At 32.5% G+C, this 19810-nt stretch overlaps 1 protein-coding gene across 1 annotated transcript in view; it reads right to left on the bottom strand.

The window, feature by feature from the left end:
* Positions 1 to 511: 511 nt before the first annotated feature.
* The window catches only part of Nulp1 (Nuclear localized protein 1), a 46462-nt gene continuing 27163 nt past the window's right edge, over positions 512 to 19810 (bottom strand). The window contains 8 exon segments of the mRNA XM_076502312.1: positions 512 to 3937; positions 3940 to 4044; positions 4236 to 4305; positions 7668 to 7747; positions 8503 to 8593; positions 9347 to 9505; positions 10589 to 10707; positions 15833 to 16046. Of these exon segments, the coding sequence (XP_076358427.1) occupies positions 3833 to 3937; positions 3940 to 4044; positions 4236 to 4305; positions 7668 to 7747; positions 8503 to 8593; positions 9347 to 9505; positions 10589 to 10707; positions 15833 to 16046 (943 nt within the window). The 3' untranslated portion in view covers positions 512 to 3832.

The raw sequence follows: 19810 nt of genomic DNA, 5'->3' as shown, positions 1-19810 counted from the left end.
TGGTGTAAAAGGTATGCATGTTTAATTATAGCTTGGTTTTTAAAAATGTTTATATTAATGTTTATTTTATTCATATTATAAATGTAATTAAGTTGATTTTATAAAGTTCTAGTATAAAAATATTATTACTTTAAGTATGTAAGTATAGTTCATCCACCCCTCAAGACATGATGTGCGGTACTATTACTTTTGCAACTGTTGTAATGCTTAATTTATGGTTGTTCCCCAAAAAAAAAAAAAAATAAAAAAATCTCTGTATCAGTGGTACTCGTCTTGTTTTAGCACAAGGCCCCTTTGAAAATTCTATATCCTCAGAGCACCCCCATTCAATAAATCTGTGTATTGTGTATTTGCTATATCCCTCACCCCCACCCAAACACTTTCCCATGGTCCTCAGTTTGAGAACATCCTCTAAACTAATATTACTGCTCACAAGTGTTGTAACTGCTTGTTTAAAATAAAATATTTTCAACTTAGAACATCTGAAACTTGCTGGTAAAACATTTGTCAATTTCTGTCCGTTTTATTATCACCTTAAATGTTCTGTATCATTGAAAATGTTCAACTGCATTTTATATTAAACTTGTCAACCAGGCTGTAAATCAGAAATAATTGGAAGGGTTTAAGTTCATGGCAATATAAGAGTTAAACCTTCAACAATGAACTCAAAAGTTCTAGCATGTATAAAATACATCAAAGCACTTTGCCCACACAAAATACACAATATATATACACAAAAAGAACTGATATTTTAACAGACAAAAGCTTCATTGATTCATAAATACACCACCACTATTAAGAAATCATTTGCTTAAAAGTTAAATACATTTCATATCCATCCTTTTACCACCTCTTTATTTTATCATTTAGAAATTCGATTTTTAATTTCTCAATCTTGAATCCTATTTCTAACTTTGTTAATACCAGTGACAATGGTCTAAAGTATATTACATATATCCAGCAAATAGCCAGTGTCCAGTATTATTAGTAGGTCAATTAGCCAAGATATTCAAAATCATATCTTCTATTTCTGATTAGCATTCACCACAGATACATTAATTAATATTTCAAGTGTGCAGTATAGTTTTCCAAATCAGCCTTTTCAACCACAATGTATACATGCATATCAAACATGTCTGACCTGATTGTGTTCAAACAGAAAAACAACGATTTTCACACTGTCAAAAGCAACAATTAGACAAATTCAGTTACTACAAAACTTAACAAAAAACTGTTAACAACAGATATTTTCATTACAATATTGAGCCACGGAAAAGCATAACAGTTCAAAATTAATAACGAATATGATTTTGTAAGAGCACAAATATTAACACCAAGAAAACAGATATATCATTCACTCTCAGTAACAAATTCTGGGTCAGAAAGAAATAACATTTCACAGTAAAACTGACTAGAGCAACTTACTTCAGTTATCAAAAGTCATGCTTTTGATTTTCTCTAGTAATACAAAGTTTAGCTCTGAGAATGTTTTCTCCAAAAGATTGAATTCATTAAGTTTAAGGACTGTAATACTGCACAATATAATAAAAGAAACTGTTCCACAGACATGGTTTGAATTTCTCAGTAGTTTAAATTTAACACAATTTCATATTGGATAGATGAAAAAGTTTCACCACACTTTCTTTCTAGTAGTCTCAGTTAACTAAAAAGTGTTGTGACATCTTGCAAGTTTCTGCTGTCAAGATATTCTAGCATTTTTGTCAATGTATAAATTTCCCTATTACCTGTTGCCAAGATATTTAAGGCCCATTCCTTCCATTGTCAAATCAAACCTTAATGAATATGATAAACAACAAACCTTCACATAAATTCAATGAATGCAACATATTCGGGATAATCAGTCCTGTATTTTCATCTGTTTCCCTTCTAGCTTAAGTTCACAGAATTTTTATTTGTATTTTATGTACGTAAATATATAAAACTCAATAATTATAGTTCAAATTTTTCATATAACCAAATTGTTGCCTTTGACCTACAACAAACATCACAGGATGAAGATCACTGAGTCTTGACTTGTTAGACATTCAGTTTGACTTGTTAGTTTGCATTAGTAATGCTACTTCTGTGAAATAAGTGAGATGGAAACTTATGCTTTATCATCAAACAAGGTGCTTTGAGACAAAATGTTAGTAGGATATCAGCAGTAGTTTAACATAATTACTATTATCTACAATAATTAAGACTTCCTTGCAACCGTAGTTGATAACTAAAGCCAAAATGTTAAATGGTGGTTCGTGGTTATTTGTCAACACAATGCACATACTGCATTATTAATTTAGTGTGTTTTCTTAAGCAAAAACAAAGTTATTTGAAAAATACTTTCTTCACAACAATGCTCATAAATTAAAATTTACTCCAGTGAACACACATGTACTAGTAAACAACAGCAAGGGCAGATGGGTATCATCAATATTTATATATAACACACTACTATCAATACAACCCCCTTGCCACAAATGTCAGCTTTTAAAATTAGATCCTGCAGTTTACCTTAACTGACACACACAACTATCAAAATATAACAACGATGATATTTTCATCAGCTGAGATGTGTGTCTTATAGATTTACTTAGTAAACTGTGTAATTAATCCATCTGTTTCCTATTTAATTCAAATAGTTTTCCAAAACCAGAAAGCCCTCATAAACTGAAAATTTCATAATCTGACAAGCTATAGTGCTGTAGCACTGTTTAAACGAAAGTGATTTATATAATGAAAAAATAAATAACTTCAGATTGAATAAGGGAAAAAATTTTATCTAGCAGAAGATTAACTTGGAATAACATCCATTGGAATCTCCATAGAACTCAGGGCTGTTTGACATCAACTTCAAATAATCTGTATGTATTACTGACTGTGACTTTTGTGATTCTCAAAAGTAATCTAAAGATAATTACTCTAACAGCAGAATATCTAAAATTAATAAGAACATGTCTTACCTGATCTCAATCCCACAGTTATCACATGTACAAACTAAACAATCAATAGATGGTGCTTTTGTCATTACAAAATCAACCATGAACAGCTGTTTTCATCAATATAAAATCAACTATCAGTAATTTTGTTCACTAGTACTAATGTAACAATGAATAGGTGGTGCTTACATTACTACAAAATAAACCATCAACTACTGCTTTCACCAAGAAAAAAAAAGGTCACCCAGCATATCTTGCAATCAGTACAAACTAGTCATCCAAGGTAGTATTCATCACTATAAAAAAACACCACCAACAGTTGTTGCTTTTAATAGTGTAGACTAAATTATCAACTGCTTTCTTGTATACTAGCACCTACTAACTTATCAAATTTTGTTTTATTTGATAAACCTAAATGATTGACAAGTGTTCCTCACACCAAGTACATATTAAAGGATCACAAGGTATTTTTACTACCTCAAAAGAGCAGTAACTCTAAGAGTAAAAATTCTTAATACACTGAAGACACTTATCAATTAAAATATTTACTTTGATATTTCTCATTGGACATACAGAAATGATTTAACTCTTCAGTTATACAAGAAAAAATAAAACAATTCACAATAAATTGGACCACCAAGTACCTTGAAAATTAATAACTTTATCAAGCTTAATCAGATTATTCTCACATGTACTTATCCTAATTATGAACTCCATTTTGTATTTATGGATTTTGTTTAGCACAAACACTGTAACTAAGATACAAACAAAATAAGCTAGAAGGGCATACAGTAAAACATTTCACAACTAACTTCCCACCTCTGGTTACCTTACAAACAGGATAGATAATGCACACACAACATGAACCACAGTTTATTAGCTACATCATTCTGTTATCATTCATCTGGTTCATCATCGCTCTCTACATCTCCTTCATTTGGAACATCAGCTAGATGGATGTTACTGAGTAGATCTCTCATGGCATCAAGAAGAGATGTCACACGCTACGCCTTAAGTCATTTGTATCGGTTCCTCGATGCTCACCTTCAGCAGCTTCCTCTTGATTACCAGCAACATTCCTTTCACCATGAGCTCCATCTGCTGGTAACTGAAAAAAGTGATGGGTCATTTTGTGCTATGCACACTATCATTAGCATATGAAAAAAATACACTATACACTAATACAAATTGGTTTCTCACAATTCTGTCTCAGCATGCTTTAATAATTTAATTATTTTTAATTTGATGTTTATTAAGAAGATGGAGCAAAATTCTAAATCATAAAAGTTCTGAACTCACCAGGTGATAGTTTGGTAGGAGGGAGCGGAAAAACATACTTAGAACTCCATGATTGTCAGTGGGTTGAGACCTAGATTAGGTAATAAGAGCTAACGTGGGTCATTAGCACAAGACTTAGAAATAAAACTTGTGCTACATAAAACCATAAACTTTTAAGTTATACTGGAAAACCTGAATGGTTACTGGCAACAAGTGGTGATTATTTCCAATTATAGAACCTTTAGAATATAGTCACTTTTGGTGACGGTTTATTAATGATTGCTCAGATTCACACAAAATGTTTGATTATAAGAAGTAAATTGCAGTGTAATATAGTTTAACTTCACATTATTTACTTTTAACAAAATTTGAGATTGATTTGTATTTAAAAAAGAAAATATATAGTTATGAATGACTTTTACATGTAACCATCCTACACTTACACCATATCACCATGTTTAGGCTTTCTATTTAAGTTATGAATATTGATAAATTCTTTAAATTTATTCAAAACATATTCAACATTTACATAAAATTTTTCCGAATGTTTAGTCACTGTATTATCTATCTCGTGTACCTATGATTTCATTGCAAGTTTTAATTTCTGTTGCCACTTGAATAAAATATTTAACGTTTGAAATTGAAATTGTGGAGTGTATCTGCATTTCCAAGACTTCTATCAGAATTCTTCCAAATGCTATCTGGTATTCCAAACTCTGATATTCTATATTTAATCCTACTCTACTAATATACGTATTATAGTTCCACGTCTACTACCAGTAAAAAATTGGCGTGTGATGGAAACCCACACGAACATGTTTCACACACATAAATTACCTATAATTTTCAATGATAGTATGGTTGGTAATATTATAAATTAAAAGGAAACAACAGATATTGTTTCTAACAAATTTTCTTACTCCAAAGCAATGTTGAACAAGTGAAGTGTCTTCTCAAAATCTTTTATACATTAATAATATATTTGATATTATTATGATGTGCATTTTTTTTCTTAATAAAAAGAAATAACAATGAGTATAATAAGTAGCAAGATAGACGATTATAAAAACATACGGTTACAGAAAGTAGGTTTAATCACAGATTAGTGTTAAAGATATAATCTCCAAATGATAACTCAAGCACTATATTAAAATTAAAAATATATCTACACTAATTTATACTTATTTTCTTATTAAAAATGATATTAAAGAGAAATATAATATACATACACACAGCAGTGGTGAAACTATGTTTTCTCGCAGTTACTGTGACATTATCAGGTACATTACATAAAGCAATCAATAAGCATGACCTTCATTAACCCTAAATCAAATATAAACATTCCTTTCATTTTATTTACTCATATCTTAAAGTTTTATAAAAAATAACTTTTTATTTTGGTCTATTCACATCATGTAGTTAAGCAACAAACAAGTATATTTTTTCTATTTTCACTGTTATTACATCTCTGAAATGCTAATAGACAAGTGATGCCTAAAATCTAAATTTGACCCAGTCATCCCCATATGAAGACAACTACAATCAGCGTCTTTCATACTACAAAATCTCTTTTTCAGCTACAGCTAGTTTAATTATTTTTTTAGAAAAGAAATTCGTTCATTTTCCTACTAAATAATTACATAAATTGAACCCAAATTAGAAACTGTCAATTTTTTTACCTCGTGTTATATTCTTTTTAAAACAGCTGATGGACAAATATATTCTCCATTTTTTTGGAATCCTTTCACCAATCAAACATTTTTTCAGAGTATCAGCAGAAAAGAAATTATTTATTTCCAGCACACTTACTAAATAATTTACTTTTCTCATTCAACCTTTCCTTTGAACTGTAAATTACTTTAGCTGTGGCTGGTAAAATATGTTTCTTATAGCAAAGCCACATTGAGTTATCTGCTGTGTCCACTAAAGGGATTGAACCCCTGATTTTAACACTGTAAATCCAAAGACTTATCACTAGGGACAGTCAGTAAAATATCAATAACCCCTATTCTTTGAGGTTTATAATGAATCAAAGTCCAATCTAGATAAAACTGAGGGAGTTTTTACTGAAACCTGTGATGCTCTGAAAGGATAATTATATTTTTAATGATTATGTTAAGAAAATGTAATTCTTCAATTCTCTTGTTATCAGTAAATGCTATATTGTTAGAAACTGTTCAACCATTTGCTCAAAAATAAGTATAGCAAAAATATCATGAACCTCTATGAAGGAATTAAAAGGTCCTAAATTAATTGAACTTTAATAAACAATGTACTCAAACATATTAAAGAAAATGTCATCAGAAATGGGTGTTTAAGCACTACCTACACTTTACCCTTCAAAGTTGATCACACAAATCTCATTAAATTTAGATGCAGGTTTAAGTGGTAGAGAACACACACATACTTATTAATTAACCACAAGAAAGCTGTGTCCTATAGGTAGGAGAAAAAAGTCCAATTAGGTTCTTTTGACCAATATTAGCATAACACAAGGGCAAGACATCAAAGCTAACTAGAAATATACGAGTATTAAGTGTATTCAATAGACTAATAAAGTGCCTGGTATTTCTTAAAACATAGGTTTCTCGTAATTCACAATGCTAAAATTTCCCCCAAATCATATCCGACAGCTCCTTTGGCTGATCCAATAGATCTCAGGGTTGAATCTAAGGAGTCCAATGGAAACTGATGTCTTTTACCCTACCTTTAATAAGGTTCTTCCTTAAAATCAATTCATAGCGATCACCTAGCAACTAATCCATCTTATTTTGACAATCATAATAATTCACCACAACCTTTGTTTTGTTTTCAAATCAATGATTTTTTTCTGTTCTCAAATTAGGCCTTAAAAATTGTGCTTTATTATCTAACCTTTGTCATATGAACCTTTTAACATGCTTGATAAAACTTCATGTCTTAAAACTTGCAGAAAATCACCCACACAACAAAAGTATTTTTGTTCCTAAACAATTTGTTCCCATATTTATACTTCCATTTCAATTGATTTTGTTTTCTAACAAAATCCTCCAAAGATATTGTGATATTTCACAAAATTGTTTTTGTGAAAATACTAAGTCATTTTCCAAGAACAGGAACTCATCCATTTAGTTAAATTAAAATGTTATAGTTATTGGTTTCTTTTCAGTAGCTTCTGTTTAGTTATGTATCATACAATATTTAAGAGTGGGATTCTTTTAACATTATTTTCCTGTTCATTATTACTAAAACAAGAAGATAACACTTGAAACAATGATACTCAACATTAACATCTGAAACATTATCAAACAATAACACCTATACATATTATAAATCAATATATTTTCCTATTGATCATCACTACTGGCATAATACCAAGATATTTAAGAGATTACAGACTCAACACTAATGATTCATACAAATATTAACACATACACTAAATAACTATGCATTTCACACAATAAACACATTTACCTGGGTGGTCTTGAGTAATTAGTGATTGCATCTTTTGGAGGCAAGGGATCAAACCCAAATATTGGTGTCTGAGTTAGTTCCTAATAAAAAAAATATTTTCAAAATGTTGAGTTGTAAATGAAACTTGTTAAAATTATTATGCAGTGACCAATGATGACTCCAGCTACAATATAATAAAGATTAATGTAACTTTTGATGTACAGTTTCAAAATTGACAAGGAAAGTAAACGTGAATTATAAAACAAGAAAGAAACGACTAGAACAGTGGTTCTCAACCTTCTGTTTCCTCATGAACTCATTTACGAACCAAGATAATCATTCAAACCCTTATATTCAGATAGATATAGCTGCAAAATCTGACCATATTGTGTAAAAAAATGCCATAAACATGTTAATGAAGCTTTCAAATAAAAAAATTTTTTCTTATTTTTTTTAAATATAATATGAGGAAAACTCAATCTTTACTGTTTCAAACCCTCACTTAAAATGCTCATAGACCACTATGGGTCCATGGGACCAGAGGTTAAGAAACACAGAGTATATTTCTAGTTTTTCTGTATTACCAAAACATAAGCTATATTTCTTAAACCTTCTGTCTAAAAAGGCACATAACAGTATCTGTAAGCAAGCAACAGTGTTGATTTATGGGAGATGCGATTAGATTCAGTTGGAAGGCATGTTGTCAAATGGTTGTTAAAGTCTACATTGCTCATTAAGAATCTGAAGATCTCACTAAAGTTTCAGCTAAAAATTATAAATCTATGCTAATGATATTTTAAAACACTGAACAATATGTCCTTCAGAAAAAGTTATTAATTTGCAATAGCAGGCCCACCTGGGGTAAAGTGACAGTAGCTTCTTTAATCCCTGACAGAATGATGTGCCTCAGGATGTTCCGTGGGGTTCCTTGGTAGCGAACAGATCTCCTAATGGTCCATAAAATGAATCAAACATATAAACAAACACTGATGCAACACCATCATTAATATTACTGTTACACCCCATCAAGATATTGTGTATCTTCTTTGATTCAGTTTTAAGCACAGTTCTGGACTGCACACATGCCATACGTCACTACACAAACTAAAATCCACTTCAAGTGATTTGCATGTTATACAGAGATTGGTTATGTGCGCTTTGCTACATTTTTCTATTTAGCCAAGTTTTACATTAATTCTCTTTGCATATTAGATTATGTTTGTTTGTTACATCAACTGAAATCCATTTTGTTTGCAGTTATACCAAATAGATGTATATTTCAGTACTCAGTAACTATAACAAATATAGGCATTTATTACCTACACACAACAGACTTGTATACATGATTTCCAGTTACCTGTATAATCACTGAACTTCATATTTTAGACTAAGATGCAGTAAGTTTGTAGCTATATTTGATATTTTGATTCTTTTTAAACCCATTGTTTCACATTGGCCTTAGCAACAGGTACTTTGTTTCACAACAAAATTAGTACTTTGTTTATTTGCACTGGATACGAATTACATTACATTCACCTGAACATTTTACATGAAAAAGTGAACTCACATTTGGTGATAATCTCAATTATCTTGTGCTCTATGGTCATGAGCTCTTCACAATAGGGCTACACTTAAAAGAGTGGTTATTTAGTTTTATTTGGTATATTATTCAGTCCTATTGCATGATAAAAAAAACTCACTTCTCCTTGCAATCTTTAACAAATGGGTCTTTACTTTCGACACGATGGATTACTTCATTTACATTTCTTTCCAACCACTCCATTACTTCTGGAGATTTCCACAGCCCATGACAACGGCCCACATAGAGAGAAACCAACTGTTGCAATCCTGGTGACTGACTGAAATAGGTTGTGATAAGTTATTCATCTATAAAATTAAAATAAAACATTTCTGGAAATAATTCACTTAAATGTGACAAATCTATATCTGATCTTTTCATCTATCCCAAACTGATCTGTGTAATAAATATCCCATGACTTTAACCCAAACAATCTTTAACGGTTTGTTTTGGAGTTTTCATGCAAAGTACACAAAAGGTTACTGGTGCATAGCCATCTCTAATTTAGAGCTGACAGACCTGACACAGTAGAAAGAAGGAAACTAGTTAACAGCCATCACTAAAAACTCTTTGACTACTCTTGCATAAGCAAATAGAGGAATCTGACCATCAAACATTTTTACACCACAGTTGCAACATTCAAAAGTACCTTTTTGCAGCAATGGGGCACAAACAATGGAATCTTTCAATTCATCGTCCAAGTACACTAACCCTCAAGCCACACACAGCCTGCTCATGCATGTAATGTTTATTTTATGTACATTAGTCTAAACTACTTTATGTGATTAATGGATATTAAAAACATTTAGCATGTATTAATTTCAACCTACCTCAGTCTTCAATTCTATTTTTGAGCATACAGTACAAGTGCACTTATACCACATGCTTTATCAGTATCATGTTCATGTTTTGCAAAGCTAGTTTTAAATTGGGTATTTGTATATATTATGCAACAAACACAGAAGATGGGAAGAAAAAGCTACCATTTGTAAAAGTCAATTCATTACCCGTTGTAATGCTAAACAGACAAATATGTACAGCATATTTATATTGCTAAACTGAGAGAGAAGGGAAAATATGGTACTTTTCTACACAATGTAAACTCATAGTGATCAGGTTAAAGGTTAAAAAATATTTGTTGATTTAACACTTTTAACCTCATCATTAAACAGCTCATTACCTAATGTAAGTTGAGAATTTAACAGTTTGTAATTTTACTGTTGTTCAACTTGCAACCTAAGAAAAACTTTGGAATTTACACACTGTAACTTTACTAATGGTTATCTTGTGATGCAAAGAAAGACGATCATTTTCCACTAGGTAATCATATCCTCTTAATGTTAAACAAATCTGATTTTCCTACCTTTGGTTACCTTGTGAACTAAAGAAAGGATGTTTAGCTACTTTCTCATCAGGTGTGACACTACATTTATCCAATAGGATGATCAAGACAGAAGGAAACATGATCAAAGCTTTTTGAAGCTGAAAGTAAAGATTAAAACCGAAATGTGAAACAAACTATAATGTGTTGTTATTGAAAATATGCAAACATAATGGCTATATGAGGTTTTAGAATAGCTATACAGTAGTTCATTTATAAATACAAATTTATTTCTCTACATTACATTGACAAAGTTGAATAATTTGTAATCCTTCAATTAATGTAATATTTTTGCTTATGTTCACCATACCACTTTTTGTGGTTGATAAATCTACTTGTACCATCCATAATACTACAATTATAAAAGTTTATTGAAATCGTATAAGATTTATGAAGTCGTCTTTATTAAATTCTAACTGAAGGTCTCATAATTATCTGAAATAAGATGAAATTAATATTAACTTCTGACCTAAAACCCCAAACATGCCAGTGATATAATTAATTAAAACTGAAGACAAAAGATACTGTTATAGTAAGATGAAGTTTTAATGCATAAAAGAAGTCTGTTAGTACTTTTATTATGTTACTGTGCTTCTTCACATTTAGAATGCTTAAAATGAAATATACATGTGGTCATCAAGCAATAAAATATTTATCACTGAAACAATATTAATTAGGTTCTTTCTATCAAATCACAAACAGATCAATCTAACAATTCAAACTGATTACTCCAGACTCCAATGGTGTACGTTTCTGTTCAGCTTTTTGTGGACTTTTTTTTAGGTCCAATCCATAACTAAAGTATGCAAAAGTTTTGTTTCACATTTGAGAACCAGTGTATATCTTCTTGAAAGCCTGTTGTTTATATAAAATGCATCAAGGAAAATGTTAACCTAAAGGCTGATGTGTGTGTAAACATGCTAATTGGCTCACTTCCTCCTGTCATATACATTTTATTCATTCTGATTGGTTGTTTGACATTTATTGGCACAAAGCAATCAGGCCATCAAGCACCAAATAACAATTAAGAATTAAAATGCAACTGAGGTGGACAGCATCACCATCATAAATGACACTACCCAACTTCATGGGTGAACCCATAGTAAAGACATGCCTAAAATGGTACAGTTGCTCATGGTCATAACAGTGGCATGACAGTAAAGTGTGAGCTATTGTGACTTGAGTGTCACGTAAACCACACATTGGTACATCAGTTTCAGACAAAAGAAAACTATGAGTTAATAAACTGTGACCAATATGTAGCCTAGCCAGGACAAGTTCCTCCTTCTGATCCTTACAGAAACAAGACAACCAAAGAGCAACAGAAGGTCTGATCTCAAAAAGCTTGTTTTCACATTGCTCACTCCAAGTCGACTGCCAAGTGGCATGGACCTGGGTCTTGAATACAGGACTATAGTCCATGTATGGAACAGGCATGGCAGTGATAGTACCAGAGCAGCAAAAGTACATGCAAACGGTTTTAGAGAGAGAAAACATGAAACCATTTGCTGTGATCCACTTCAGTAAACAATTAAAGGCAGTCTGTAGCTGGTGCTAAATAAACCTCATGCTGGAAGGTGTGACATTCGAGACACAGCCTTCAGGGACACCAAGTTCCTGTAGGAAAGAACAGAAAAGCATTGAACTTACAAAAATTTGGAATCAATGATCCATTAAAAAATTGTTAATAAAAATGGGCAAATGGAGATGCAACCCATATGACTGGAGGTCTTGTAAAGTGCTGTGCCTCCACATAGTGCTGTAAGCCTTCTCAAGGTCAAAGAATACTGATACAAGATGTTATTGCTTGAGAAACGCTTCTCAGATCGAAGTTTCTAGTCAAATCAGGTGGTTCACAGTGGAATGTTGTTGTTGGAACTCACACTGGGTGGGCAAGAGGTAGTTGTTTGATTTGAAAAACCAAGTAAGATAAGCATTAACCATCCTCTATAATATCTCACCGAGACAGCTGGTCGGCATAGAATCTCATAGTGAATATCATCAGGTCCAACTGATTTATTGCCAGACCAATGAAGAGCAAGCTTGAGTTCCATCAGTGTAAAGGAGCGATATCGTCATCAAAACGATCAGTCCAAAATGAAAGAGGCAATCGCTCTGCCCGAGTCTTGACAGCTACAAATGTGGGGAGGATGAAGTAAAAGTGCTAGATGCACAAGAAAAGTTTTTGGCAAGAGTATCAGCAATGTTCTGGGCATTGGAAAGCGAGATCAAAAGAGGGGAAGAAGTATAATGCTCACTGACCTTCTGAATCTTGTCCCATATGACTTTGGAACTGGTGGTAGAAGAGATGCTAGTTGTAAACTTAAACCAACATTCCTTCTGGCTTTGACTTCTTGCCTGCCAAGCACTTGCATGAGACTGCTGAAAAGAAATGAGGTTTGAAAGTGTGGGATACCTACAAAAGGTATGCCAGGCCCGTTTTTTTAGTCTTTTGTGCCATGTGGCAGGCAGGATTCCACCACAAACAAGGATACCATGGAAAATGTGTCAAAATTTTAGGAATACATAGAACAGCTGCCTGGATAATACAATTAGTCACTGCTGCCATGCAGTCATCTATCTATGCTTTACAGACAACTGTAGAATCAAGTTCTGAGAAGCAGTAAAAGAGGGTCAAGCTGGCCTGGTCCAGCTTCCACCAAAGCAAGTGAGTTGGATGGCATTGACCACAGGCAGTTTTTTCTCAAAAGGACAGGAGTGATCACTGCCCCATGGATTACTGTCAACACCCCAAGAGAAATGTGAAAGGAAGTAGATAGAGAGATAAATAGCAACAAAAGACTGACTAGGTGTATGAAAATAGGTATAAAAACCAATACTGAAGAGAAAAAGGTTGTGATCTGAGAGTACACACTCTACAGAATGACCCCTCCCATCAATACCAGAGCCATCCCAGAGAGGATCATGTCCATTAAAGTCCTCCAAAACTAAAAAAGGAGTTGGTAACTGTTCAATGAAAGCATCAAGGTCTGACTGATCATAGGTCTCTACAGGAGACAGGTAAAGAGAACAAACAATGATGGTACAACCCAAGAAAACAGGGATGGCTGTGGCCTCCAAAGGTATATTGAGTACAAAAACAGGGCAGGTACATGCTGATCAACCAGTAATGCCACCCCTCCATGCACTTGTCTATCATAAAACCTGTCATTTCTGTACAAAGAAAACTGCCAAAAGATGACTGTAACTGCAGGCTTTAGAAATGTTTCTTGTACGAAAAGACACAATTTGATGTAATACAAATCAGAATGCAAACCTCGACAGTTCCACTGTATCAAAGTGTCCATTTTTACTTATGTGGAAGACAACTGAGTGGAGAGCCCTTCTGTTTTGGATTATGTCATTTCTCTTAATTAGAAAACTTATCAACCTCCACAGATTCTGCCCTGGGTTGATGGGCATATGCAGTATATGAAGATTCCGGTAAATGAGAGCATGAATGAAAAAAATTGTTCTGCATCTCAGGCCAAAAAGGATGAATCCAAAGAAACACCAGAAGTTGGAGCCAAAGGAAGGGGATCCAGGGAGCCACTGGAAGGAATGGTGGGGACAGAGATAGGTGTTGACATTGACTCATCAACTGTCTTAACCACGGAGGGTGAAAGATTCTTTATGTTTTGAAAACGACTTTGTCACAGACAAGGAGAGATCTGTCCACACTCCTACTGTAGTAGTGGAAGAGAGTGCAGCTGCATACGTTGAAGACAGAGTGGAGGAAAAAGAGGTACAACATTTGAAAATGGTTCACATTTCTTACCCCAAAGCTTGAAAGTTACTATTCATCCCAACTAGGGCAAGAACAAAAGTAAGAGGAGTAAGAGCCATTAAAACTAACATGAGGGTCCATTTCACACTTGTAAGCATCATGATTCTTGCCACTGCAATGAGCACACATCAAGGAACCACGATATGGTGTCTTCAAGTGACCAAACCACTGACATTGGAAAGATCTGAGAAGATTCAGGTGGGCATGGTGATGTAAATGTCATCATCAGGACACTGGTTAGCAGCAAAATTCAATATTTGTGAGTGGAGATATGCCTCACTGCAGAAACTCCTTGAATGGAGAAACCAGCAAGGATCTCTGATTTAAGGATGTTCTTCATATCTCTTTCAACAATAACTCCTCATGAAAAATTCAAAGTAGCATGGGAAGTAACTTCAAGGGGTATATCCCCAATGGCCTTTGAATGCAAGAGGAATTCACTGTGTTTGGAGTGAATGTTTCCACCAGAATGTCCCCAGGATGACTTAGGAGAGCCAACAAGCCCTCTAGTCTCTTCTGAATAAAAAAGGAAGACATTTGCCCAAAAGATTTATCTGATAAATAATTTAATACCAGAAAATGGGGTACAGGTGTTGAAGAAGTTAAAGATTACTGTTCAAAAGCTTCAAGATGTGGTCATTTACCTGTGGTCTGTGTTTTTATTATTTTATTTTTGAGTTGGGGGATCCATAATAAAGAAAGAATATTTCAGTGTCCACTGCCCACCACGGAGTCCCACGAGGGAACGCATTATAACACCAAACAAGGACATTACAGTAACATCAGGATTTCATGAGCACTATACTCAAACACCAGCATCAGACACAATGTCCACAACACCCATTGAAAACATCAAACACTAGTACTTGGCTGACCATAGCCCAAGTGGACCAGCGACTGACCCTGGAGGAAGCCACCCACTTACAGGAATTTAAGGCCAAAGTGGTGTGTTAGTGTTGGACCCCACAACCACCAGGACACTCTCTTTCCCTTCACAGGCTGCCATGCACCACAAAACACGTAGATGGATGTTTCAATCCCAAAGAAAATAAACAGAAAGTACAGAACCCTCTCTGAGAAGTTCCCTTACAAATTACAGGAATCCACCTCAAGGGAATTCATTTTGATATACGTGTGTAATGTATATTACATGGATTAGCAGTAAAATAATAATTTTTATTTTGATATTTTTATTTGTACAATTTTTGTGTTTTAATTGATGACTCAAGTTTGTAAATATCAGACAATACTTCAATATGATTTTCTTTACATAAGTAATATTAACTTATTTATAATTGTCATACCCAAACAATTTTTCATATTTAAAACAATACAAAACTGTATGATTTTTTTTACAGATCTCATCAGACAAAACACATTTATTACATTGGTAATAACAAAGCACAAGAAGAAAAGCTGTTACACAAGATAAGACTTACCAATTCATCTGCCTCTTTGGTTGAGCCACCTTCCTGTATAGCTTGTAAAAATGTAGCTAATGATACAGAGAAGGAAAAGTTTGGGAGCTGAGAAAGATTTCGTACACTATCCCATTCATGATACATTTTGATAAGGAAAATATACTGCTCTGAACGTATAGCATAGAAGTCAACAATCAAGGTCACACCAAGAGGATCACCATCTGGGTCTAAGCTGTAATCAGATACAAAAGAAACCTTTTTATCTGTCATGTTGTTTATATATGTGAAGAGACAACAATTTAGTTAAAGTTTGCCATAATAAGTGTTCTAACCACATTATGTTTGTCATCTCCATTCTTCATGACATATTTTGTACAATCCAGAGCTCACCCATGAGGGACTACATAAAGACTTTAGTGTTAAAAAAATAAATAGACTTTATGTTAATGTCTTATGACAGGTGTAATAAATTATAATCATGCTTCACTAGCTCAGAAAATACATTCACACCATAATAATTAAACTATTTATAAAATTTTCAGATGTTTATGGTTATGTTTGCCAATTATAGGCTTTTATTTATACTTCTTTACAGTATAAATACATGCTGTGTTGTTATTGGTCTTAGGATTATTCTACAGTAGGTGTCTGTGACTCATTGGAGATAAATTCAATGATAAATGAATAGCATGCACTCCACTTGCTTTCAAAATAATATATATTTGAAACTAATTAAACATATATACAACAAATTATTTACACTACAGTGATCATAGGGATATCATAAACACTACATGGTTATCTTCTTCTTGTCAAAATGTCACTTACACCTACTTAATTACTTTAGAATTTATGTTCTCAAGCCAAACTACCATTTCACATTCCTATTGCACTAATATTCTGTTTGTAATTCACTTACAATTGTGGCATCAGTTACCACAGTCATTTTCTGCTCTTCTTTCTTCAAAATATCCTCTTTTATCAAAGTGTACTCAGGCTGATTCAGTCACTTTAAAACTATGCTTTGGCGGTATAAATTATATTCTTTATCTCCTTTGTTACTGTTAGTCTTACTCTAAGATATTAAATGTTAGGCCTATCGCTTCTACTGAAGATAACTTCACACCAAACTTTTCCTTGGACATGACTTTACTCTCGTCTGCTATTATCTCATACTATTTATATATGTTTATATTTTTTATATATGCTCATTAAATTCTTGCAATCAACAAGTTACAAACACAACTTCCAATAATTATCTAATTTTCTCTCTCTCTTATAATAAAAAAAACTAAACAATCATGTAATATTCATTCACTAAACAACCAACATAATAATATCTACACTGAACAGATTTTTATGTCATGACAAGTTTGTATAACTTGGAAGTACATTATGTTATATTCTTTTTTTAATGTTAGTTTCATTGGCAGTTTTGATTAGTATATTTAATGTGAATAATCGTTTATGTTTTTTATATGTTTTGTATTGTATAATCTTCTGACACTTTTGCATTTTTAGTTTAGTATTTGGATTAAAAAATTACCTAAATCTTCTAAATTGGCCAAATATTATGGAACATTATTGGCATTATGGATGGGAATAATATTATTATAAATGAGGAGATCCAACTGATGAATCAATTCATTCTAATCAACCTTAGCTAATGAGATACTGCACATTTTACAAGTGAAAACACTGTTAAGCTATGTATCCATCTGAGGAAACTATGCTTATAAGTAATATTCTATGAACATAATACCTAACTAGCTATTCTCATCACTAGGTTCTGATTTATACAGGTAGTTTGCTTTGATCAGAAGCTAATACTAATTAAAATTACTTTGCATACTCATAGTAGTTTAATTTAGTTCTGTTCATTACTGGGTTAATTTTTAGTATGTTTACTTAAGCAGTCTCCTTTAATAAGAACTTTTTGGTTTGGTTTTTTATGAATTTCGCACAAAGCTACATGAGGGTTATCTGCACTAGCTGTCCCTAATTTATCAGTGTAAGACCAGAAGGAAGGCAGCTAGTCATCACCACACACTGCCAACTCTTGGACTACTCTTTTACCAATGAATAATGGGATTGACTATCACATTATAACGTCCCCATGGCTGAAAGGGCAAGCATGTTTGGCGTGACATGATTCGAACCCACGACCCTCAGATTACGAGTCGAATGCCTTAACCACCTGGCCATACTGGACCTAGAATTTATTGATAGTCACATTTTAATATCTAATGTTGATAGCTAATAAAATAACCACAAATCCTGATTTTTCACTCTAAAAGTTATTAAAGTATTTTCAAACTTTTTTTGTCATACAGCAATAAATTATAGAAAAAGAACTAAACGTTCTCACATATTTTAGTAAAAATCCATGCATGTAACCTTGAATATCCTGTCTTACTTTATTGAGCTAATAATGCAACCCAAGATTTTCCATTCCAAGTAATAAAGTAAATTAATAAAAAAAAAGGCATTCGATGAAATTGGAAGAATTATATCATATAACTTGTAAAAGATACAACAAAGGAGTATTTAAATCATCCACTTATGAAAGCTTTGCAAAATATTGGATATACTAAAAACTATTAAAATTCACAAACAACAACAAACAATTAAAGCCCTCACTCTACAACCACTAGACTATTAAAAGCCTCGACTCAACCCAACTAACCTATTACCTCATTTAGCACAGACTGAACTCAAAGCCATTTTGTGCTTGCTTTAGTTTTTAAATATCTTTAAGACATTTTACAGATTATTAGTAAATATTATAAGGCTTTTTTATAAAAAATCTCAGATTTCCTAATAAAATGTTAAGATTTTTAAGTAATTTTTTCTTGTACTTTTTCTGTTTTTTTAATACTGACTATCCATGTGCAAAGTAATTTTAATATTAAAAATACTTTTATTCCAGAAGAAAATATTTGAATTTCACTTACAAAATCTTTACAACTTCCAGATAATTACTGATTTTCTATTTTTTATTTTTTTTAGAAAAATTTATATTTTATCTGTTACTTTTACTATTGTATCTTTGTGCAGGATGAGTCAATTTGACCACCCATATAGCCATCATAAAAAATCAGGAAACAAATATGAATTATGCTTCTTCCATTATAGAGTGACAATAAATTATACCACAGAGCCACAAATATTTTGTCTAAACAGCTTAAATCTATAAATTTATACATTTTACAAATATTTATTATTTTTATTGTACTGACTTTCCAGCCATGCCTGGATAACATTACAGAAGTTGGAATGACGTGATGCCTGTGCCCTCGTGTTACCATATCCAAAATACTAATCCACTAACATGCACCAGGCCAGATCACAATAGCCAGTTTTATAATACATTATATACGTATATATGTTATTACTGTTTACAAACAAGTTCTTGAAACTATATTTTCTTGAAAGTAAATAAAGAAGTGTGCAAACAATTATCTCTCTAGTTTTAATCTTCGTACTTGTTTTCTGCTTACAGTTGGTTGCTAAGCCTTATCAAGTTACAGACATGGAGAATGTAAAACAAAGTAATTTTTTTTTAGGTTTTTGTATATACATTATGAAATAATCAAAAATAATAAATTATATATCATTGCCATATAATTCACTGTAATTTATCAAGCTTAGTAACTCGGATGTATTTGGGTCTAAACAAATATGAAATTTCAAGCTCACAAATGTCTTCTTACCTTACATTTCTTGGAATATAGCAATAAAAAGAAAGAGTTTGCCAACAGGGGTCATTCTGAGCTTTCGATTGGTTATCTTATAGAGCTACCTTAGTTGATACAATAAACATACTAATATTTCAGAAAACTGAAAAGATAGAAGATTCTTCTTTTATGTTCTAACTTATCAATAGTGGTAATTTGAGTATCTAATTTGTAAGAAACTAGACTTTGTATCTGGACATTACAAACATCTAATTTGAACCAATGCTGTATTCAACATATCATGTGACATACAAATCAA

The sequence above is a fragment of the Tachypleus tridentatus genome, chromosome 5 (genome assembly GCF_004210375.1).
Source record: "Tachypleus tridentatus isolate NWPU-2018 chromosome 5, ASM421037v1, whole genome shotgun sequence".
NCBI classification, from domain to species: domain Eukaryota; kingdom Metazoa; phylum Arthropoda; class Merostomata; order Xiphosura; family Limulidae; genus Tachypleus; species Tachypleus tridentatus.
Note: the sequence above shows the minus strand (reverse complement) of the source record. Positions and strands in the feature narration are given on the sequence as shown.